Genomic DNA, 24,526 nt, shown 5'->3' with positions numbered 1-24,526 from the left:
GTGAGGTTCCGGTGACCTGGCCCTACTGATGTGCTGGGCCTCAGTGCTGGCTCTGGCCTTGACCAGCACAGGGAACATGATACTTAAATCATTCATAATTAGCTCCTTCCCTTTGCTTAATAACACATGAAGATAAATGGGTTCCAAGAATTTTCCAAATGGAAATAGTTGGTTTGGAATTAAAAGCTAGAAAATGGCCTACAAACCCGTCATTGTAGTGGTTCACTCCCCCTCCTGTTCCTACTGCAGCAAAACACTGGACAACACAACCTTTTTTTTTCTTTTTCTACCTTTTCTCCATCTGGAATATAAAAACATTTACTTTTGAAGACGCTTACTGCTGAAAATAAACATTTATTCCTTTTTACATAATCTTCACATTACATGATACATTATACACACAGATGAACGGCCCTGTGGAACCTCACAAACTCGACTACATTGTGATTGTTGTTCCTAGTAGATGATCTCATAAATATACAGTATTTACACAGGCCTCAATGTCCATCATTTTCGTTTGCATGTCTCTCTTTGTCTTCTCTCTCTGCAGAGAGTCTGTCCTCTGTCTTTAGGACAAGCTGAGCTTCTCCAGGGCTCCCTGCAAGGTCTTCAGGTCTTCTCTCATCTGGCTCAGAGCGTTTTGGATCTTGCTTGGCTGGTCCAGAATCTCCATGCTGCAGGTAAAGGGGTCGTAACGAACCGCAAAGGGACGCTTGATGGTTGCAGAGTACCTCCTGTGGGAGTGCATGAAGACATAGAGATTAGTATTTAGAAGGTGCAAAGAGATCAAGATATAAGGGTCAGGGTTTCAGAGAAGCATTGATGCTCTTTTGCATAGATATTTATGGTGATTTAAGGTGTTCAAATTGTGACTTTAAGTCATTAACATAATGATTTATATGATTTTTATACTCATCAAACCACTCAGTGACCTGTTACACCTTTAATTTAAGTTTTTTGACCAATTTATTTAGGTTTTCCTTCAGTGAGTCCGACATTATGTTTCCATAGCAGCTGTATACATTTTAAAAACTGAAGATACCGATACAATAAAAAGTAAAACAGTAAAGAACTACAATTAAATACCAAGGCTAAGGGTCTATAGCAATGTTAGCAGCTCTTGGCTAAGTGTCATAGATCACCTTACAAACATCGACTACTTCAGTGACTCAACCCAAAAGTACAGCTGAGTTTTTCAGGACTGTCGAAACTTCAAGAGGATTGGAGAAAAATACATTTTAATCTCAACTGTCCAGTGATTGTTGGGATATTTTGGTCTGGATGAAATGATGGATACAGCTGTTAACATGAGTAAAAGAGTCAGAGGCATCATAGGCTTGAAATACCTACTGTATAATATGTTCTGTCATAGCACATTTGTCATGGGACTAATACTTTTTTTAAAGTTTAAGAATGGATATTAACACCAACTTCTCTCTAAGATTAGAAAACTAAACTGTAAGTTAATGTTTAGCATCAGGGAAAAGTGATTTAATCTGCGGTAAAGCTTTCATTAACTAGTTTAATGCAAAGCTTTAATGTATGTTGCAGCTTTAATGTTTTTATTCTGTTACCAGCTGTATGAACATGGTTTAGATGTTGGTTTTCCTGACAGTGTTTGACATGAAATGAATTAGTAAATATACCTCATTTTAATCTTTGCATCCTCAAAGCTCTCGGACACAAAGTACACAGGCTGGTAGGTTTGGTCCTGGTACGGCTGCACCGCTGTCTCCTCTGGGTTGAACGGCTTGTACTCTGGCTCATTGGACAGAGCGTACTGGAAGAAAACAGGAGGTCAAAGACTGTTGGTGCGCCAAGCAAATAAAATAAGAAGAACACGCTGCAGTAAAACTATCTGTGTGTGAACAGAGAGATGGCACTCACAACGAGCTCTCCATAAGACGACAGGAGTCCAGCGCCGTAAGCTTTCACTGCTCCGTTCTGCTTGCACAGGCCAAATTCCACAGTGAACCAGTACAACTAAAGACAGAACACAATAATAAAATAAAAATAAAAGCAGATACGATTATTTCATGTCTGTCTGGACAGGGTTATGGTTTTTGTATTCACTGGTGAACGCACTGCGCATATTTTATTTATAGCAGCATAACTTTATTTATATGTCATGTTGAGACAAGCTGCGAAAACCAGATGAAAGTGCTGAGGTGCGTTTTGTTTAACAATAACAAATAAAACTTTAAATCTTTGGATTTACAGGCATCATCAGACTGTGAGGAATAGACATAAATTATATTTTTTATACCCTTAAGATGTTCTATAATGAAATTGAGTGATTATCATTTGTGCATTTTTATCTTGTTTGGTAGGTTTATACTTGACATCATGAATCAGAATATACATTAGTTTGTGTTGTATTTAGGACACGGTTCATGTGTGGTAAGTGCAGTTTAAAAATTATCTGAACAGTGAGAAAAACTGGCAAAAATTCACAAAAAATAAACCTGAACTTCAGAGGTTCAACATGATATGTTGTTACTGTCTTTAACCACTAGATGGCACTGAATAACCATAAAAGTGAGACACATCCAGGCCTGTAAAATGTAAATTCATCTTAATTTACTTTTAAATCGACTAATTTATGGCTATAAATGTTTTTTTTTTTTTTAAATAAGACCTACCGTTGATAGTTTCTCGATGTCGTCATCTGAAGCCCCAAGCGAAGCCAGTCCAATCTCCTGTAAATATTCACATGAATTAGTATTAAATACATATAACAACAATACAACCTAAAGAGATCAGTGGACATACAGTGCAGCACCGCTACCTGTGAGAACTGTGCAAACTCTTTATCCGTCAGCATGGGGATGTGACCCAGGAGCTCATGACAACAGTCTCTGTGGGAGCAGATCGAAAAGAATCGGTGAAATAGATCCGTACGACAATGAAAGAAAAGTTATGTGGCAGATAAACTGAGCTGAAACTTACGGCTCGGGCGAGTGCATGGGGGCAGAGGAGTGTCGGATGTACTGCGTGCACTGAAACACCCTGAAGGCCAAACTGGCCAGGAAGTCTCTGGCTGACAGGAGGCCGGCGACTGGACGCAGCTGGAAACCAGTTTTCTCTGTGAAGCAACCAGAGAGGAGGAGAGAACAGGAAGTGTCAAACAGGAAGTGTAGAGCCAGAGGATGGATACATGAGATACAAGTGTGAACCAGTGTTTCATTCAACATCTGTCTACAGATCCTTTGGATACAATTATATCTAACACTCTAATTTCACTTAAATTAGACCTGCCATTGAGGTATTAGACAGAAAACAAACTGGCAATTTTAACAGTCAAATAATCAATTTGCTTGTTCCTGCTTCTTAATGTGAAGATTTGTTGCTTTTTCTTTGACATTTATGACAGTAAATTGAATAATTTGGGGTTTTGGACAATTGTTTAGACAAAACAAGACGTATTAAGGCCTGACTTTAGTATGAGGGAAGTTATAATTTGACTTTGACAAATGGAGACAATAACTGGCAAATTAGACACTATATTTTATTTTCTACGTTTTCTCTTTATATTAAGAGCGATATAAATATGTTTAAAAGACAAAAAAAATCTCTCATAATTTAACCTTTTCTATCCTTTTTAGATCTTATAGACAAGCAGAGCCATCCACACATTTGGCTTTCACTCAATCTACAGACTGCAACTTCTTTTTATTCTCATTTTTCTTGTCTTTGTCACCTTTCAGGCAGGCGGACACCTCTCTGAGCTGAGGGATGCGGTCCTCTCCGTAGCCACACTCCTTCTCCAGCTGCTGCAGACCGTCCAGGAACTGACGACAGGCCAGACTCGGGTAAATGCTCCGCAGCTGCTGGTAAACCTCCCTCCTTCAATTTAAACACAGTCGCACCACATTATCACATCGTTGCACTCTGAACCCGTTCCCCCCACGGACGAAATCTGTTAAATGTGCGGTTGATTTCTCACCATGTGGATATTTCCTCTGCCGTGTACTCCACAATGGGCAGTGGGTCCCCCCTGCAGCAAAGGCAATATGTGTTTTTGACAGAGTATTTGAAGTGATACTGAGGAAATTGAAGGCTTCTCTGGAGATCTTACTCACTGTTTGTATCTGAAGGCAAGCTCAGAGATGTAAGCCCGTCTTTTTCTGTATTCTGGATCACTGAATCCCTGCAGGAAACATAATAAAATAAAAAAAAACCTAAACAAGCTGCAACATACAATAAGTAAAACTGTGACATTTTGCAACAGATCCGTCAACACTCACTGGATGGTCCTGGTCCATGTCTGGATCAAATTTGGTTATTAGCATGTTGCATCTGTCCAGGTCTTTTATCTGGCGAGGAAACCAGGGAACTGTGGGAGGGAGAAAAAAAAAATTAATTAGCCGTTTTTGTAATTGGCCTAGCTGCATCTTATTATCATATGGAAACATTCAAAAGGAGCATTCATGGGATAAATGAGGCCAGTAATAGTAAACATGATGTACCTAGAGAGGAACTGTTGATAATTGTGAAAAGACAAAATAATAACAATAATTAAAAAAAAAAAAAAAAAAGAAGGTGCACTTGCCTTTTTCCTCTGGTATGGAGCGAACGTCGTCAGCAACTCTCTTCAGGGAGTTGATGAACACGTCGAGGTCGGAGCTGTGAACTTCACACTTCATGAAAAACTCCAGGTCTGTCGTGCTGTTCTTCGACTTCCTCCCTGGTCGACTTTCGATGTGGAGAAGTTTCGCTTCAAACGTCTATGAAAAGAAAAGGATGTTAAAAAAATATACAGACATGAAGGAGGGAAAAAGAGACTATTTCTCTATTATGTATTCATTTCTTGACCATGTAACACCTCAGAGGAGATACAATAGCTATTCACTTTGCCTCTATTTAAGCTGTGTTTTTTTTTTTTACCATCTTGACAAATCAGTATCTTGTCTCACTTGGTCATATTTAAAAGCCTAAAGTGCACACAATAGACTTTTAAAACCTCATTTGCAATACAACTGTTAAGGAGATGGACTAAAACTCAAATCAAAAAGCAGGTGATGCATTTAGGGACCACAACCTAAAAAATGCATATTAAAAATCACAGCATGAGCAATTACGATACATTGATAAAATATATAATACTTTTGATTAATATGAATGGACTTTTATTTGTTTGAAATCTGAAATACAGGATATCTTTAACAGATTTTATAGTTGGGTTTTATTTACTTTTAATTCAGTGTTTTTACAGTGTAGTGCAGTTTGTTTACATGTAATAAAGCATTTTCATAGTGTAGGAGTTACTTTTACTAGAGTAAAATTATATAGTAATATAGTTCAATTCACTTGTAATAGGGTATTTCTGTACAGTGTATTGCATTTACTTTAACTTGAATAACAGTATGAATGTAAAACAGGAATATTTCAGAGTGCAGTATTGTTAATTCAAGTCATTGTAGTGTTACTACAGTGTAATTTAGTTACTTTTACTTGAGTGAAATACTGTAAGAAATGTGTATTTCCATAGTGTAAAAGAAGAGCTACTTTTACAGAGCACAGTAGTAAACAGCAGTTTATTTATTTATTTATTTACAGTATACTATAATTTCTTTTACTTTTAATAGAGTATTCTTGAAGTGCCATTAAATAAAATTAGAAATGAGCAATTTCACATTTAAATAGCATATTTAATATACTATAAAGGCTACTTTTACTAAACATGCAGGTGTAATGCAGGACAGGTGTATTTGCACAGTGTAGAACTACTTGTAGTGGAGTATATATTTTTACAGTGTACTCCAGGTACTTTACTTCATTTTACTTGAGTTAAGTTAGAAATGTGGGGCCTGTCTATTCCCTGGAGGCCCACATTAGTTGTAGCCTACTATTGCAGAGGATCATCTGAGTATTTCCAGTGTTGTTTTGGATTCTCACCTCGAATATTTTGCCGGTTTTGAAGAATCCGGCGTGTTTCTCGTTGCTGAGGCCGAACAGCACGTTGAGCGTGACCCTGCCGTCCTTCTCATTCTCCTTCTCCTCGAACACGAAGCCGTCGGACCCGTGTAGCCTGGAGGGCCCCGGGGAGCCCGCCGAGCCGCTGCTGCGCTCCCGGCGCCGAGCATCCTCTATCAGACTCTGTTTCCTCCCGCTGAACGGGGTCTGCTGCACCACACCGTCCGTCTTCATGCTGCTGCTGTTCCTGCTGCTGCTGCTACTGTTGCTGTTTGTCACCGGAGAAGGTTCATGTGGCTTCACCGGGAGCCGCAGACAGGTTTAAATACCCTGTCATCTGAGGGGGCTTATGGAGATGAGTTGCGCAAGCTGCACACAACAGCACGTGCGTTTGGCTTCTTCTTTTTTTTTTTAAGGGAGGGGGCCTGTTGTGCGTCATGATCATACTAACATCTATTTATGGGACAAAAACAGGGGGAAAAATAGACCATAATAATAACAGTGGTGGTGGTGGCACAAAAAAGGGGGAAAAAAGCATTAGGGCTGAAATCTTGTGAATGACAGGTGCATTCAACTAAAACAGGTCATTACAGGTGACGTAAAAGTTATATAGATAGATAGACTTTATTATTAGACTCCAGGTCCATTTAAAAAGAGACAAACACACACATACACATGTAAAGGAGACAGTCATACCAGTGTTTCATGGCTGACTGTTATCTCATTTTATTCAGGCTATAAAAGGAAATAAAAAACGAATTGACTGGCTGATTATTAATCACTATTACGCAGTGGTGCAGTGAGTATTCAGGTCATTTAATTCAGAACACATTGATTAGCAGCTAAAAGGCTTATTTTAACTGTTGATCAAATGTTACATCAACCATTAAAACTGCACTAAGACTACCTACACAGGCAAGCAATCATTACAAGAACAGACAACTGGATAATAAAAAAAAAAAAATTGTTAAATAGAAACAATTTCCTTAAGTGTAAGTTTTGGATCAATATTATAAGTGCAACATGCAGGCTGCAATTTGATATAGTATAGTAGTTGAAGCAAATGTACTGAAAGGTTAATGTTTAATATTGCATCCTACATGTTGGATTAAAAGTATAAAATATAAATACTCGAGTAAAATAGCTCTAAACTGTGAATATTAAAGTGATCAATAACAGTGAAGACAGGATCAGGACGTGCAAGAGGAGAAATATTTATTTATTTCATTAAAACATTTCATGCATATACAAAACATTTAAGTTAGCCCAGCGAAGTGAAAGCTTTTAAGTGACAAAAAAAATCTCTCAATATACCTTTAAGTGTAAAATGCATAGAAAAAAGAAATGTTTGGACTACTGCAGCTGTTTTCCATTGTATTAGAAGCAAAAATTATATGTATACATATCTGGTTAAAGTCATTTAAGGCACTGAGGCGTTGATTGTCTAAACCGTCTTATTTTGAAAAAGCATGTATACATTTATACTGCAATAATGTCGACATGTTCCTTTATCATCGTCCATAAGTAACAGGCTACACTTCATTCACTTCACTAAAATACACAGAGAAAGGTATCTTACTAAATGGATAACAGTAATAAGCCATTACTTGATTTGCATATTTGCTTTAATACAAAGAAAAGCTAATTTTAGCAAGCATGCTAAGCATAACCATAAAAGGCCAGCAGTCTAATAAATGAACAAGAAAAAAAAAAGAAAAAGAAAAAAGATGCTCCAGATTAAAATGTGCAGTTACGCCAGTTTCCGCAGGGCTTCACACAGTTTCCCCATTTCACCTGGAATGAAAAGAAAAACACAATTTAATGCCACATTTAGTATTATAAAACAAACATTGTTCTGATAAAAAATTATAATTTTTTTGTCATTATGGTGATAATCTTTACTAAAACATTGTAAAACACAAGTGTAGACCGTTTAAATTAGTGGTTTTAAGAGCTCTAAGGGTCACAAGATGCAAAATTACATTAAGATTATCAAAATTTACATAATCTTGGCGTTTTCTTACTTATTTAGAATAAACCAGACTTTTTTTTTAGTGGTTCACAGTGCCTCATATGAAATAAAGCCTGCCTCTTTCACTAAATTATTATAATGTAATATTAGGCCCAATAGGGGAAACAGGGCAATTAAGCTAAATTACAAAAGAAAAGCCCTACAGCAATTGAGCAAGATGCTCATTTATGCCGTTGTTTAGTCACTATAAGATCTGTGTTTGCTTGGCTTTGTAATTAGAGCAGCAGACAACAGACAGGAGAGATCTAAATATCATCTGCTGCTGAAGAACAGTGCTGCTGTGAGTGAGTGTGATGCTGCTGCTACGTACTCCCGATGCTGTCGGCCAGGTTCCTGAGCTGCTGAGTGTTGTCCAGCACTTCAATACTCTGGGTGTAGGGGTTGTAGCGCACCGTGAAAGGCCGGGGGATGGTGCCAGCAAATTTCCTGTGCACACAAACGTAAAACAAGATGAGTAGCTACACAACCGGAACCACAAGCTAAGTGAGTAGAGAGAGAGTAAGAAAAACCAAAAACATTTCTTACCTGACTTTCTCTTTGGCATCTTCAAAGCTCTCGGCAACAAAGTAAACAGGCTGGAACTCTGTGATGGGGTATTTCTGCAGGCTGGTCTTGTCTGGGTCAAAGGCCATGAGTTTGGGTTTGTCCGTCAAGGAGTACTGGAAGAAATCAGTGCATGTAGTCATTTATTTGCCATCTGCAGAAAAATCTACATTGGAAAGCAATTTGCGAGAGATTCACATTTAAAGACGTAGGACTGTGAAACAAACATAGTTAAATAATAAGACAGTGGGTACATAACACATAAAAATAAGATAAGAAGGACACTGCCCCCAGATATAGTAGGCCCTCAGGTATAAATACAGCCAGGGTACAAATACAGGGTCAATTCCAATTAACCCTCAATCTCAAAAATGCACCCTTAACATTGAGATTCTCCGACACCACCCTTGGGAGCAAGGGCTACCCAGAATGCAGTATTTTCTTTGTTAATAGAGATATAAGTATTACGAAAACTACTGTATTATCTTAGTTTAGGCCCATTTTATGGATTATTTACCTCATTGTTGCATAACATTTATTTTTTATTTTACGATCTTATGTCAAATAGCCGGCCGGTGCGGACAGGCCGTGTTGCTATCGTTTAGTTACAAAATGGTCATTTTTCTCGGTGGTAATGTAGTTGTTAAGTTGTTTTATCAAAATACGGCCTACGTGAAAATGTTTGCACTGATAATAACTGATAATAAGCCGTGGTATGCGGTGACTTTCGGCTGAATATGTCCCTGGTTGTGGTATTTATACAGATTATTTGTCTGAATATCAACTCATAACTAACTCAACTAATTTATAGGCTACAAAAAAAACTAATAACTGAAATAATAACTGACAGATAGTCCACAACAATTTCAAAAACATACATACGTAACACTTGGTTTTGAGGGCTACTAAGGTTAAGGGTTGAGCTTGAGGGTTAATGTACAAAACATTTGCCCTGAAAATGTTAATGAGAATACAAAACTTCTTAAAGATGTGAAAGATAAAGAATATTTAGGGATTTCAGTGTCTCATTGTGTGTTTATGTTTGTGTGTGTGTGTGTGTCTGTGTGTGTGTCTATTCCCGTCACGGCCGTCACTACGCAGGAAGTGCAGCATGATTCAGGGCTCGGCCGCTCTGTCTGTTGATGATGTGGCTCGGCAGAGTGCACATCCTCTGCTGACGGAGGCTGATGTAACCTGTGACCTGGATAGTGAGCTGCTCCCCTCGACCCCCTCCCCCCAGATTCACCCAGTGAACCACTTTACCCACACACCCCACTGGGCCGCTGAGCCGACTCCCCCAGTGACACATTAAACCCGGATCTGAGTGAACCACTAACCCACTGCCTTGTGTTGTAACCACAGACTGGGCGGTGGGGGGTTCAGCAGGAGGTGGGCTGCCCTAGAATCCGTCTGACACTGATGCACAGTTTGTTTTCTTGTCTCAAACACTAGAGTTACCCCCTCCCTCCCTCACCCCTCCCTCCCTCTCTCCCTCTTACCTGCAGCTCTCCAAATGATGAAAGCAAACCAGCTCCGTAAGCTTTGATCTCTGAGCCCTGCTTGCACAGACCGAACTCCACGGTGAACCAGTACACCTGAGAACACACACACAGCACAGCCGTAAAAGATGTGATTCATTACAAGGTCAAGTTCAAGTTGTTTTTAGAGGTAAATTCATGCAAAACCGCTGATGCACGTTTCTGTCGGGGGCAGTTTTTCAGCAAGCAGTCTCTGTATTTGCCTCAAAAACAACTCCGTCTCGTAACGTTCTGTTATTATCTCATAGCGTGGTGAATGTGCAGGTCACAACTTGTCCACCAGAGCGTTTTGGAGTTGTTGGATTGTGTATTTGATGAGTTTGATGAGGGAAAACAAGAAATCCCATGAGCCTCCATAGAGTAGCTCTGAGCAGCTCGCGGCTCTGCTCCGCCGTTCTAAAAATAGCTTGCACCGACGATTAAAGGTAACAAACCTACTGCTATGACTATAGGGTTTATGGCAAAGGGCCAATGGGCCAAAATGTTGAACTATCCCTTTAACTCTCCTTGGCTCTTCCTGCTGTTACAGTAGCTTAGCATTGTATCTTAAGCATTCATCAATGTTGTGATGAGGAGCTGCACTGGTCACTGTTTACATGATCTGGAATTTAAAGGACCAGTGTGTGAGATTTAGTGGCATCTAGTGGTCAGATTGTAGATTGCACCCTTCCCTTTCTAAGCATAATATGAGAGAAACTACGGTGGCCTGCAGGTAGTTTTAAAATAATGCAAATAATAATGCAAAAGAAATCCCCTCTCTAAAGAGTTTGTCCATTCTTGGACACTGTAAAAACAATGGCAGGCTCCGTGAAAGAGGTCCTTTTTATGCTGATACAGTATGAAAGCTCAGTCAAAGCTAATGACCCTTTAGGACCATTCACTGATGCTGTACAATTAAAAATCCCCACAGTAAATCATAGAGATATTTAAATTTAATCAAAACTCATTTCAAAAGAAGTTTTTGAGCTCATCAGTCACTTTCTCTGGGCATCATTGAGATGAAAGCTCCAGTTCTTGTCTCTAGTAGTAGTTGAAACTGGATTAAAAAACACCTACTTCCGTTCAATTTAGGAGAAGAAAATGTAAATTAAAGCATTTTAGATTAAAGCAATCTCCCAAAATTAGAAATTAGTCATGTGATAATAATATTTCTCTTGTGCATGTTACTCACAGTAGCAAGTTTCTCAATGTACTCATCAGGGGCACCAAGGGAGGCAAGTCCAATTTCCTACACAGGCAAATAGAAAATAAATGATCACAAAATGTCCTGTTTTACATATATATTATAATAAATAAATGAGTTATTTAATTGCCTCTGCTGTGTGAGGTCACTGTATTACCTGTGAGAACTGGGCGAAACCGGGGTCAGCGAACAGAGGGACGTGTCCCAGGAGCTCGTGGCAGATGTCCCTGTGTGAGAAACAAACGTTACTCCCTGACATTTATAGACATTTATATCAGTGTTGTATTTCTGTTCCTCTCACAGACGGAGCTCAGACACTCACGGCTCAGGTGTGTACGTGGGCTTGGAGCCGTGACGGATGTACTGCGTGGAATGGAAGACACGGAAGGCGAGTCCGGCCAGGAAGTCCCGGGACGACAGCAGGCCGGCGACCGGGCGAAGCCGGAAACCTGTGCACGCTGCAGGAGGAGGAGGAGGAGGAAGAGGAGGAGGGAGGAGGAGGGGCAGACAGGTGAAGGAGGAGGAGAAGATGGTGAGTGTTGAATAACAGTGGTTAGGAAGAGAGAGAGAGAGACAGAAGAGAGGGAGGGAGGAAGTGCGGCGTTTGAATAGGTTGAAGACTCCCACGTAAACACTGAGAGGTTTCCAAAATGAATAAATAAATGTTTCCTATCGTGTGTAACACTGAAGGTGAATGACTCTGGTAAAAAAAAAACAAAAGGAAATAAACTGGAAAATTTTATAACTTTCTACCTGAGGAATCATGAAAAGAAAATATTTAAATTTTAAATTTTGACGGTGTGAGAGCCTCAGACAATAAAGTGAGAATTATTCTATTTTATATTAATAAACCTAATAAAACAGTCACATAGAATTAAATTAAACGTTTTATTTCATGCATGAGTCACCTAGACATAAAACATGCACTTGTATTCGAGTCAAACGAATGAAGTGCAAAGAGTTGCATAATATTTTCTCAAAAATTACAACTTGATAGTGTAAATATTACTCAGAATTGAACAGCACATGAATAGAAATGATGTTAAAACAATAATATAGACAAAACAATACAGTACGTGCAATGAAGCTCAGAGAAAAAGGATGGTTAAATGAACAGGAAAACAGCAGAACACACATACAGTATATTAACCTATTTAATACACAAAAAAGGAATAAAACCCTCCACAGTCAGTGAAGATATAACGTGTTTAGGACTCCTGAAAAGGCTTGACTCACACTGCAGGAAGCGGGACACGTCCTCCAGCTGTGGGATGTTGTCCTGCCTGTAGCCGCAGTATTTCTCCAGCAGGGGGAAGACGCGGTTGTGTTCGCGGCAGGCGTGAGTCGGGTACAGAGTCTTGAGCTCCTTGAACACCGTTCCCCACGTGGCCTTCTCCTCCTCTGTGTACACTACCCGGGGGATCACCTGGCCACTGGCACAAAGACAGAGGGTTACTATTATATACTGTATAGTATCTCTGCTGTTTTTGTATTGAATCACATCTGTTATTATAAAAACCGCTGAGAGGGCAAGCATTGGATCAATAATTAGTTATTGACGGTAACACTTTATAAGTACACACTATTAAGCATTAGTGAAGCATTAATGAATACTGACTTCTTCGTTTATAACGCATGAATACTCATTAGTACAGTATGTACAGTAGTTTATAAATACAGTTAGTGCTTATCAATGATGAGTAAAACATGTTTAACTGTGTTTATAAACTACTTACTAATAAGTATTCATGCGTTATAAATGAAGAATTCAGTATTAATTAATGCTTAATAGTGTGTACTTATTATAAAGTGTTACCGTTATTAACTGTAGCACTATATAAACAGTAGTAAGGGATAAAGGATGAGTACACAAAAACTGCGCAGGGACAGTATCTATATAAAGTTGGTATTTTCACTGTAGTATTTTCACTGTAGTATAAATAACAGTGTTTGTTGGCAATCATTTGTTATATTATGGGATAAAAAATGTAATAGTCCACCTGTTACACTAAAAATATCCTCTGAGAAGATTAACGTTGTGGATAAACGGCTCTTTAATGTTCCTATGTGCAGGATTTGAGCGTTTCTGACTTTGGCGACTCCTTGTGGTCGTGTCACAAACTTCATGGGCTAATACTTCTACGAATTAAGGCGTTAATACTCATTCTAAATATATTTAAATCATGGTGGAAAAAATATCATATAGCAGCTTTAAATTTTGCACATACTGTATGAAAATAGGCACAATTTTACAGTGTATATCTCAGTATCCATTAACTTCTTGATATAAATTTCTTCTTTATTAACAGTTTATTTGCTTCCCTCAATTCCTGTATTCTTTCATACTGTAATAATCTGCATATACAGTATCAGACCTGAAAGTAAGAGCTTGATCAATGCTACAAATTGAAAATATTAGATTTTTGGTGACTATGACTATGGACTACACAATCGGTCAGTGTTACACAGTGATGTAAATGTGAGTCATCTCACTGGGTGTTTTTGAGGCGGAGCAGTGAATGAAATCTTTATTAATATTCATGAAATATTTCTTTAAGACTTTTTTCCAGATGTGAAAATTAGACGTAAATCACAGATAGAGATAAAAATAGAGATTTTTAAGAGTAGTTACTGTCTGTAGTTGTAGGCGATGTCAGCAAACTCCTTCCTGCGGGCTCTGTAGACTGGATCTGTGAAGCCCTGAACACACACACACACACACACACAAAGGAAAGCCATGTTAGATCTCATGATCGCAGCCCGGCCACTCTGAGCTAAATCAAAGCGAGGAAATCCTCTGCTCAGGCTTAAACCCCCGTGGCCTTTGACAGCATTATGCACTCCGTCTCTAACAAGAGCACGCAAATACATATTCAAATGAAGCCTTTGTAGAGTGTTTTTCAGCTTATGATGAATACATTTCGCTTTAATGGCGGTGGCAAAAGGGAGCAATTATCTATAATTATAGGGGCTCAATTAAAGCAATGACATCAATTTGTGTTTCTAGATAGTTTCCATTAGAATAGACGGCAGAGTGCGGCCTGTCATCTCTGCAGCCCCACGTCTTTCATAAGACATGTGGGCGTGAGTGGACACGTATTCACACACAAACACACACACACACACACACACACACACACACACACACACACACACATGCAGAGGCAGGATGTGGCTGCACAGACAGTGGTGATGATGATGATGATGATGATGATGATGATGATGGATGAGTCAGTCTTTACCGGGTGATCGGCGTCCAGCTCGGAGCCGTAACTGAGGATCTGGTTGGCGAACCGGTCCAAGTCCTGGATGTCGTTAGGAAACCACGGCACTGGAGGAGAATCAGAGAATCGTTAACAGTTATTAAACATTTATTATAATCTGTCTTTTTATGCAACATAGTGTTTTAGTCAAGTCGAATCAATTTTAGTGTTCAGAGAAAAGAATTTGAGGTGAAGGTTTGTGCTTATTTATTGATCCCATATTGCGTGTGTGAGCTGAAATAAACAGGAAATGATAGTTATTTTGATAGTTAGTGATCACTACAGTGAAAATACCAACTGTTGCTTAGTCCCAGTGAAGCTTCTATCTGCTTTATATCAGTGTTGCTCGAACAAAGACATCATTTTAAGAGCTGCAACTAAAGATTTGTTTAACTATTGATTTTATTCTCATTCTTTAAAAAGAACAAAATAGAAAAAAAGCTATTAAATGCTAATATTAAACATCCAGTGCAACAATATCAGCTAAAATATGCTTGAACTTCAGCTGCACTCTCTTAGAAAAAACATTCAGGGTTGATTTATTGATTAATCTATGAAATGTCAGAAAATGTAAATCTAATTTAAAAAGTGATTTTAAAAAAACAACAATTATATTTATGTTACAGTGACAAACAGGTAATGTTTGGCCTTGTTTAACCTATGAAATGTCAGAAAATGTAAATCTAATTTGAAAAGTGATAAAAAACACAAGTATATTAACGTAACAGTGATATAAAAAAAGGTAAACACGTAATTTTTGCCTTTGTTTACATATTTTAGCTTGAAAATTGACAAATTATTGTTATTATCACGATAGTAGCAGGTTATTCTATTCTTTACAGATCTATTCGTGTTTTTGCTTTTGCATAGAAACCAATCAAAAATATCTTTTCGCCACAGTTTGACTGTAATCAACGAGCTGATGCTGCTCTGACTGCAGGGATTTTTGTGTTGGGAGCCTTGGCATGTTGACACTCAACAGATGAGCACATGAGGGGCATCTGCTGGTTCATATGGATTTATGACCCTCAAAAAAAACACTGGGGCCCAATCATTAATCTACATTTGTGCAGTGTGGTCTACCCCGAGGCCCCCCGAGGACGACAATCGGCCCCCCGGACCAGGCTCCTCCATAAACAGGCTGTCTCCAAAACAGGGCCGTGACTCTCCCCTCCCCTCCTCGTCCACTTGACCCTGACCACTAGACCTCAGTGTCTCCATTGGGGGTCAGAGGATGATCCATGGTGGCCCTGTCTGTCTCAGACCGCCGTGACCTTGGCGTGTTCTGCTCCCCCCGTGTTAGTGCGGGCCCCCGGGACACAGGGCTCCTCTGTTCACGCCGGGCCTGTTGGTCCTCAGTAGCTAAACTAATGTCATTCTGGAAACAACTAATAAAGGGGTCTAGATGCGGGCGATGGGCCATCAGTCTCATCGGCGACACTGGCTGTCCATGACTAACAGTCTGGCTGGAGGGGGTGGAGGGTAGGGGGGGGGTTCATAAACCACAATCCGACAACCATCACTGACTGTGCTCGGTTGATAAATGGATAATTTGAGCTGTGTGTGTCTCTAGGGGTGGCACTGTCGCTCCAACATTTTGACCCAGACTGAAATGTCTCCAAACTTAGCCTGATAAACATGTTGGCATGCTGTTGTTAGCATTTAGCACACAGCTGCAGACTCTGAGTCTACTGTAGTTGAAGTTCCTCTACAGACATTTAGCTGCGTGTTGATAATTCCTTTACATTAGTTCACCCACATAAAAAGTGGAAAACTATTCTCGGGACCTTCAAATTTAAAGCTGCTTCACACTGGAACATCCTGCCTCACACCATAAGAACTATCAGCTCGTTTTGTCTTTTTAAAAACTCACTTTTGTATCAATTTAAAGGGATAGTTCAACATTTTGGCAATTTGGCCATTGCCATAATCCCTATAGTCATAACAGTAGGTTCATCACCTTTAATTCTTGGTGCAGAGACGCAAGCTGCACAGCTAATACAATGGAGGCGCACTCCCTCATCGAACTTATAAAATACACAATCCAACAACTCCAAAAACGCTCTCATGAACTAGTTGTGTCCTGCACATTCACCACACTATGAAATAATAATGTATAATTATGTAACATTACGACACATGAAGCAAAACTAGCAGAACTACTTGTGCTTTTCTGGAATGTAGTTCCGGCTACGCATTTGCCTAAAAACAACTCTGTTTCGTAATGTTACATTATAATTTTATAGCGTGGTGAATGTGCAGGTCACAACTTGTCCACTATAGCGTTTTGCAGTTGTTGGATTGTGTATTTCGTGAGTGTGAGGAGGGAAAGGTGAAAGTACCATTCACCTCCACTGTGTTCACTGAGCAGCTCACGTCTCTGCCCCGCAGATCACAAAACAACATGCACCGATAATTAAAGCTAATGAACCTACTGCTATGACTATAGGGATTATGGCAATAGGCCAATTTGCCAAAATGTTAAACTATCCCTTTAAAACATCATGTCAGTGCTTTTAGTGGTGGTGTCTTATGTCCATACAGTATCGTACTGTGTTGTATGGATAGGTTTTTTGGGTTTCGGTCTGTTGTCATGACTGTATGTGTTATATGTGCTTTGTGTTTTACATTGGACCCCCTCGAAAACGAGATGGCTGCTCATCTCAAGGGGCAATCCATAAATAAAACTGAATCTTACTTCCTATTTGAGTTATTCTGGATCAGAGGAGCAATTTGCAATCAATTAAATTGTGATTGGAAGTGATCAATTGGTCAATAGGATTGATAAGATGAGATGTGAGTAGCATGTTCATAAAGAGATGTGCCCCAACACAGCCAGTGTTTTTATGAGGTTGAGGATTCATGCTTATCTTGTTCTCACTACACACACACACACACACTGTCTGACCTGTATCCTTCTCTTTGTTGCGTGATAGCTCATGCACGTGGCCGCTGATCTCCATGCGCAGGCCGTCAATGACCTCATCCAAGGCCTTTGAGCAGGTCGAGTCCACGCTGATGAAGAACTCGTACTGGTCTTTGTCCATCCGCGACGGACGGGACTCGATGTGCGTCAGGTTGATGCCCTTGTCCTGCAGGAGACAACGACAAGGAGCGGAGGTGAGAGCTGAGAAGATGAACTTGTTTTTATTTTTGGTGAATTTTCCCCCCAGCATAAGGTTCAAATCAAACAAAGTTGGTGCAAGTGTAAATACTGTATGTTTGCTGCTACGCTTCCTCTGTTTGGCCACTAGAGGGGGCTGTGATGTTGCTAAATTGATGGATATTATCTCCCAGGCTCTGCACCCTGACCTTGGGTAAGAGCTGCCTTGAACTCTCTCTGTCTCTCTCTCTGCAAACGGACACTGAACCAGACACACTGGTGACTGGTAACTTGCACAGTGAAGGTATTCAGGACATATTGTACTGATTTGGTGCAAAATTGCCAGATAAATTACCCCGACTCTGCTCTTTTCTGCTTTTTTTCATGAACACAAGAACCTTTTGGGAAAGTTTCCAGACTTTTTTTTTTTTTTTTTGGCCGCGATTCCAACGTCCCAAAAAAAAAAAATGCAAAGAGGCTCCGGCTCGTGTGAGGAAGCGTGATCGTCGAGTCGTAATTACCATCAAAAATGTGTTTTTGTTTATGTAACTTTTGGGGAGGGAGATGGGAGTATGTTGTTCCCTGGCTACCATAGGCTAAGTAAAGGGAGGGCGTGAGCAGCAGGGCCCCCCCTGTTCTCTCCCATCTGGATCTCATTCGATATATAACAGCTTTGCTTTTTTTTTTTTTTAAAGCCCATGTGGTCTTGTATTTTCCCCTGGGGACAGTTCAGACACAACCAAAGACAGTGTCCAGGCTGGCATCTTGAAAGACAGGATGCCTTGAGTTTTGTGAAGTAATTTCATCTCTGCACAGTCTGAGGATTTACTGTTGCTTTCTCAACATGTTTAACAAGAAAACAAAGACGTTTTCCAATAGAAATTCAACTTATTTAACTCAATTTGTGTTGTTTTTCACTTTAAATCCACAAGTATGAAGAATAAAACCATTATATAAACCCACACTGAATATATTATGCATGCAGAGCTTTAAAAACCAATGAGGTGTGTTCAAGTAAAACTCATTAGCCATAAATGATTTCCCTGATGTCATCTCCTCTAACATGGTATAGAAATATGTTCTCTCATATTTTGTGCAATAATAGATAGATAGATAGATAGATAGATAGATAGATAGATAGATAGATAGATAGATAGATAGATAGATAGATAGATAGATACTTTATTCCTAATATCCCGAAGGAAATTGAGTTTCTCAGCTGCACAATAAACATCATCATTCAACAGCAGACATAAAAAATAGTAAAAATTAGTGCATAGAGAATATGCAGTGACAATAAATAGCCCATGGTAATAAAAATAAAATAAAAATATTTAAATGTTATATTTCTATAAAGTCAGATATGTTTGTTTTGAGGTGACCGCACAAGTTTTGGAACCAAAAAGTGCTTTTTTCTGTGCATTAAGAGTGAAATATTTCATCGTGGTCCAGCTTAGTCCACCTTAAATCCTAAAGCCAGCAGCAGCATGTCGGGGGGTCATCTGGTCAGGCTTCAGTACCCCTCTGAGCCGTCCCTCCGCCGTAACGCAGGTGACATTATTAAACCCCCCGGCCCGAGGTTGCCAGGTCAAGGTCGGCCCGTGGCTCCGACTCGTCGTCACATGAAAAGCATGCTGCCGTGTCACATGCTGCGTGCCCGGGCTTGAGACTCAGGCGGATAAACAGTGCGGTGGGTTTTAGTTTGTGACCCCTTTATGAATGAAAATATGGAGATTAGACGATGAGCACATGATGTCGTTTCTTTTCTTTTTTTTCTTTTTTTTTGTGCAACATGAGCTGTTTTCTGTTGTTGGGGGGTTTGGAGGGGCTGATGAGGCGGTGTGCTGATGGTTTGGGGATCATTTGACATGAAAAGTCTGGAAATGAGAGGAAGAGGGGAGGGGTGGAGCAGGGGGAGGATCGGGAACGTGGGAGCTCATAGGTTCAAAGAGGATCCTGATGTTTGCAGCTGCATTTGGAGAACAGCAATTTGGCACATACTTGGTATTGATCACAGTCAACCCACTCAAGTCTCCGCCCCCCACCCCCAAATTACTCACATGTCTGAGAAGAGGAATGTTTCTCTTTAATCTTAAAATCATGAATCAAATTTTATTTTATTTTATTGTTGTTTTCCCCAGTTATTGTTTTTGTTTTTTTGTTGAAGGATGTTCTGGAGTCAAACTTTGAGCTTTGCCTGCAGCAGGAAGAGCAAACTGAAGTCTTAGTGGGACATCGAAGTTGAAGATTAAACAATCAGTGTTTACTTCGAGCCTTCGCACTGTCACGTACACACGGGCCTTTCAGAACGATGACACAATAACAAAAAACACACGACACACACTGATACATTGACCCTCTCGAGGTTGCAGACGTGCAAAATTAGAAAGAAGTACAACAGGTTCCCTTCCTCTCCATTCGCCGGACTGTTTTGACCATGGTTAGTCTTATTTTGAAGGGCTTAACCTGTCGTAGTGATGTCATCAAGTTTAGGTCAACTTGAACTTGAGGCTTAATGATTAAAAGGAAAACAAGAGTGTTTTGAAGTGGAGGTGTAAGGTTTAGAAGATGTGAGCTTTCTGGAGGCAGATAGGTTGAATTGCATTATGGGAAATGTAGGCAATACGATACAAAGCCAGAATATCTCAACCTCTGTTGGTTAAATCTTTATTGTTGCTCCTTTTATCCATCTCCTGACATTATAAAAGAACAAAACTTGGATGTTAAATGTGTGGTGGATTGATTTGAACTATTTTATATTCTACTGATTAGTTTAACATGTAGTAAAATATGATTTTGATTAATTATTTGGTCTGTAAAATGTCATAAAATTGATCCCTGGCTAGAAAAACAGTCAAGATCCAGATTTTCAAATTGATAAAATGAAATTACTGAACATTCATAACACAGTCGTTGCTGATTTGTTTTCTGCTTCGCGATTTATCAATAGATTGACTCATTTTTGCAGCTCTGTGTCTGGTTCAGTCAGTTCGCCTCCGCTAGTCACTGTGTGATTGCTTTGGGACACCTGGCTGGAGGAGGTGGGTCAGTGGATCAAAGAGCCAGCTGACATGTTTGCACACGACTTGATACACAAACAAGAGAGATAAGTTCAGTTTGTTTTAGTTGTTGCTTCTTCAAAAGGTCAAAAAAGGCCTCGAACACCACACAAAAACAGCCGCGCAGAGTCAGACACATGAATCCGAGTTTCCTCCAGCGCAAATACTGGCAAAACTAAACTAAACTAAACTATTTAAATGACTTCCCAGTTGCACTGTAATCTATTAATATCTGTGTAAAATAGCTTATTTGATGTTAATCGATAACTTTTTGAAGCTGAAAGACCTGAGGAAGCTTGAGCAACTTGATACAAAAGAAAATTATTTGACATTTCATACAATAAAAATAATGATGATTATTATAAATGAAGATTAAACATAAGTTTGAGGTAGTTGTGCTTTTATTTGCTGAGCCAAACTAGCCATGACCTACTGTTTACAGTCTTTATGCTAAGCTAAGCTAGGCTAGGCTAAGCTAAGATAACTGAATCCTGGCTTGTTTTGATCTTATGTTAAAGCAGAAGTAAGCGATCCGGTCGTTTTGGCTAACTTTTTGTCAGCCGATGGAGTTAGCAGTCCCCGCCCTCGTCCCTACGTCACCACATTCACGTGCATCCCTTGGCTGCACACACAGAGAGGACCGCCCCTTTATGCCGTTCTCTCTCCTCATTGGATAAAGGTTGTAGGATACAAGGAAAGTTTTCTCCTCGGCTTACAGCAGAGCAGAGTGACTGACAGACCCGTGTTTCAGACCAAACACTCTATGTAAGTGATTGCTGTCGGAAGATAGAACTATTTAAGACTTATATTAACACAAAAATTCCGCTTACTTCTGCTTTAATAAGTAAATTTCCCCAAATGTGGAACTATTCCTTCAAACACTCAACTTGTTTATTTCCATGTTACTTTCACTGCTGTTTGTGGATTCCTCAGAATCATTAAAAACATTTGTTTAAGTTACATAAGTTGGTTTTAGTGATCTGAAGCTGTGTTTTTTAACCCACAGCCTGGAGTAGTTAGTTTCACCACGTGAAGACTAAACCACCCCAACACTAAATTAACATTCCTGCGCTCTCTGGTTGGTTCACTGCTGCTGCTGCAGTTTGTTGCATGCTGCATGCATCACCTGCAGCTTATTTTAAAGGCATGCAGGAGGAAGCGGGATTTTGAACTGTGAGCGATGAGTAATGACAGTTAGGAAACAGTCTGGTCACGTTTGTCAGGTTTTTACCTCAAACATACGCAGGGCCTTGGCCAAAGCTCCCACCTCCTCGTTGAGGGAGAAGATGCAGGAGATCACCTCTGACTTCTGGCCCGTCTCCTCCTCCAGGTACATGGAGCCTCTTCTCTTCTGTGGAGGAAGACACATTAAAGCCACAGATAAAAGAGAAAGCCTCAGGGTGCAAGAGGTGCACTCAGGTTCATGGTGCAGGGAGCAGCCTGTAGCTCCGCTGCTGCACAGATCAAATGAAAAACATGTGTTATTTTAGATTTTCTAATCGCTTGTATTGCTGTTTGATTTGGGTTTGGCTCTCTAATTGTGTGTGTCTGTGGTAAAGCGCAGCCATATGTACCAGAAGGAGCATGAAATCTTGTTCAAAGTCATGACACCGCAGATCGTAAAGCATAGAGCAGCTCGCACCTTTAACCTCCAGGCGCCGACCCCTCTGCAGCCGACATAACGCTGCCGTGACGACAAGCTCCAAACACCAGAGGATTTTTTAACAAATGAGAAAATGAACGCAAACACATGCTGATGCTTTTCTCTTTTTTAAAAAATCTCTGCAGGTGTCACAATTTTTACAGATTCCTGAACTGTTTTCTTGAACCAACCAACCAACTTTGTTCCTTCTCAATGCAAAAGTGAACAGTGAAGGATTTAAAAAAAATCTTCCTCCTGCTAATAATTAATCTCATTATTGATTTACTGCTGAAATTATGTGTGAAATAGGAGAAAATAACAAAAAAAGTGCACATCAAAACTTCCCAAAAGCCAAAATTCAATTTGATTTCTGACCATATAAGTCAAACAAATGCAAAAAAAAAAAAACACATTTTAGAAGCAGGAATTGGTAATATTTAACATAGTATTGATTAATCAGGTAATTATTTCATCTCTACACAACAAAAACATGTAATCTATATCCAATCTGTCCAATTACCTGCACTCTTAGTCTTTTCTAGTGATTATTTGTAATTAGTGACCATGTCATATTACCCAGGTGTATTATCACTGCACATTATGACCTCAGCTGTTTTCCCCCTCCTCTATTCACTGAGGCACTTTTGGCTTTGTCTCCTGTTGTACCTGGAATATTCCAGCTATGACTCTTTCTGTTTCTGCTGCTGCATTGCATTAGTATAAGGAGATGAAACAGGTAGTTTTTATAGTTAATTACTTTTTTCCCAGCTCACATGACATAGGAAACACAAGACAGTTGGTGGATTTGCACTAAGTGATGAAAAAACTGAACAAAAACAAATGCAAATGTGTAATAACTGAATATATTAGATGTAATAATGAGGTGTCAGGAGTCAGAGGTCAGATTTACCCGGGTGCCCTGGTCTGCCTTCTCCTTCTCCGCCTTCTCCGCCTCGGGGCCGTAGGTACCGTTCACTTTCTTGTAGGCAGCGTCCATGTCGAGGCCGTGCAGGTAAACCAACAACCTGTCTGTGTGCTGCTGATGCTGCTGAGCTCTGTGAGGCTGTGCTGCTGAACTTTCTGGGAACTGCTCGTGTCTATAAAACCTCTCCCGGTTTAACGCGCAGGCCACGTGACTCCTCTCCACATCCACATCCCCCTGCCTGCCTGCCTGCCTGCCTGCCGCACCGGGCAGCCTGAGCCTGCCTGTCACGGGATGTTTCGTTGTGAAACAGAATCACAATGACGCATCTGGTTCTTGTTGTGTGCACCGCTGGGCTGAGGTTGCCCCCGGGTATGACTTTATGCTGGAACTTTTTCTTTATTAATTTTTGTGTGTGTGTGTGTTTGTGCGCTCATGCAGGCTGGCAGAGCAGACAACAGGTAGAAGAAGGAACAACAGAACCAATCAGGAAACTTGTTTTTATTAGTAGTATTCGTTTAATCATTGGATCGAGTTAAGGGGGCGTTCACGAACACCCACAACTATAGGTATTTTCAGATTCCTCAGACTTCTCTCACCTCATTTGTGCTCAGATCCTGTTACAAAGTGATTTAACCACAAAATAGACCAAAATACAAACTATAAAGATAATTGAATATAGGCTAATTGATGAAAATTGAGATGACACCCAATTCTGAAAATCCATTACCCAAATGAATAAGTAATAGGCTATAAATAAAAATAATAGAATGACACAACAATGAAATTACAAATAAAGTGGTTTTAACTACAAATTTAGACAAAAATGCAACATTTAAACATTAAAATGACATCACGCTCAAGGTAGCAGATGGATGACATAAGACAAGATAGTACTAAACTAATAAAATTACTAATAAAGTGGTTTAATCACAAATAAAGACCAAAATGTAAACAGATAAAGAAATAAACTCACAACTTTATTTTTTAAAAATCACGGAAAAAATCTTAAAATCTAATAATTGAATAAATTAAATAATATAAATAGGACAAAATAAATTCAAAAATAAAATAAAAATGCAATATTACGCTACATTCTTTAATCCTCTTTATAACTTTGACTGGATGTTATTTGTTCTCATCATAAATGTCACAACAGTTACCTAAGAGTCACAGTTCTCCAGGAGACAATAAAAGCACTCAAAAGTGTTTTTTCCACATGTTTCCTCATACGTCAAAACTTGTGTGACTTTCTCAAGTTGTTAAAGCTTTAATTTAGTTTTAGTAAAATGTTTTACCAATACCTCCCAACTCTCACCATCACC

General features: G+C 39.6%; 2 protein-coding genes across 3 annotated transcripts; both read right to left on the bottom strand.

The window, feature by feature from the left end:
- Positions 1-341: 341 nt before the first annotated feature.
- On the bottom strand, positions 342-6,181 carry th2 (tyrosine hydroxylase 2). Its single transcript, XM_085769149.1, has 12 exons — positions 5,899-6,181; positions 4,553-4,727; positions 4,248-4,336; positions 4,083-4,150; positions 3,947-3,997; positions 3,701-3,846; positions 2,950-3,085; positions 2,789-2,858; positions 2,643-2,699; positions 1,888-1,983; positions 1,647-1,780; positions 342-734 (listed from the first exon to the last, which is right to left on the bottom strand). The coding sequence occupies exons 1-12, from the start codon at positions 6,148-6,150 to the stop codon at positions 569-571; spliced, it is 1,440 nt and encodes a 479-aa protein (XP_085625275.1). The 5' UTR covers positions 6,151-6,181; the 3' UTR covers positions 342-568.
- A 933-nt stretch (positions 6,182-7,114) lies between these two features.
- Positions 7,115-23,349, bottom strand: pah (phenylalanine hydroxylase). 2 transcript variants are annotated; one of them, XM_085769142.1, is made up of 13 exons: positions 23,190-23,349; positions 21,869-21,988; positions 17,384-17,567; positions 14,455-14,543; positions 13,845-13,912; positions 12,449-12,645; positions 11,535-11,670; positions 11,370-11,439; positions 11,201-11,257; positions 9,991-10,086; positions 8,474-8,607; positions 8,259-8,374; positions 7,115-7,710 (listed from the first exon to the last, which is right to left on the bottom strand). In XM_085769142.1, exons 1-13 carry the CDS (start codon positions 23,274-23,276, stop codon positions 7,667-7,669), a joined length of 1,398 nt encoding a protein of 465 aa, XP_085625268.1. In that variant the 5' UTR covers positions 23,277-23,349; the 3' UTR covers positions 7,115-7,666. The 2 variants fall into 2 exon arrangements, with proteins under 2 accessions (XP_085625268.1, XP_085625269.1); XM_085769143.1 differs by lacking the exons at positions 7,115-7,710; positions 8,259-8,374; positions 8,474-8,607 and adding an exon at positions 9,856-9,926 and having other exon boundaries at positions 9,966-10,086.
- Positions 23,350-24,526: the final 1,177 nt, after the last annotated feature.

Source organism: Trachurus japonicus, chromosome 23 (assembly GCF_045865225.1).
Source record: "Trachurus japonicus isolate A0001 chromosome 23, Traja_1.0".
Taxonomy (NCBI): domain Eukaryota; kingdom Metazoa; phylum Chordata; class Actinopteri; order Carangiformes; family Carangidae; genus Trachurus; species Trachurus japonicus.
The sequence above is the reverse complement of the archived record's forward strand: the minus strand, read 5'-3'. Positions and strand labels throughout refer to the sequence as shown.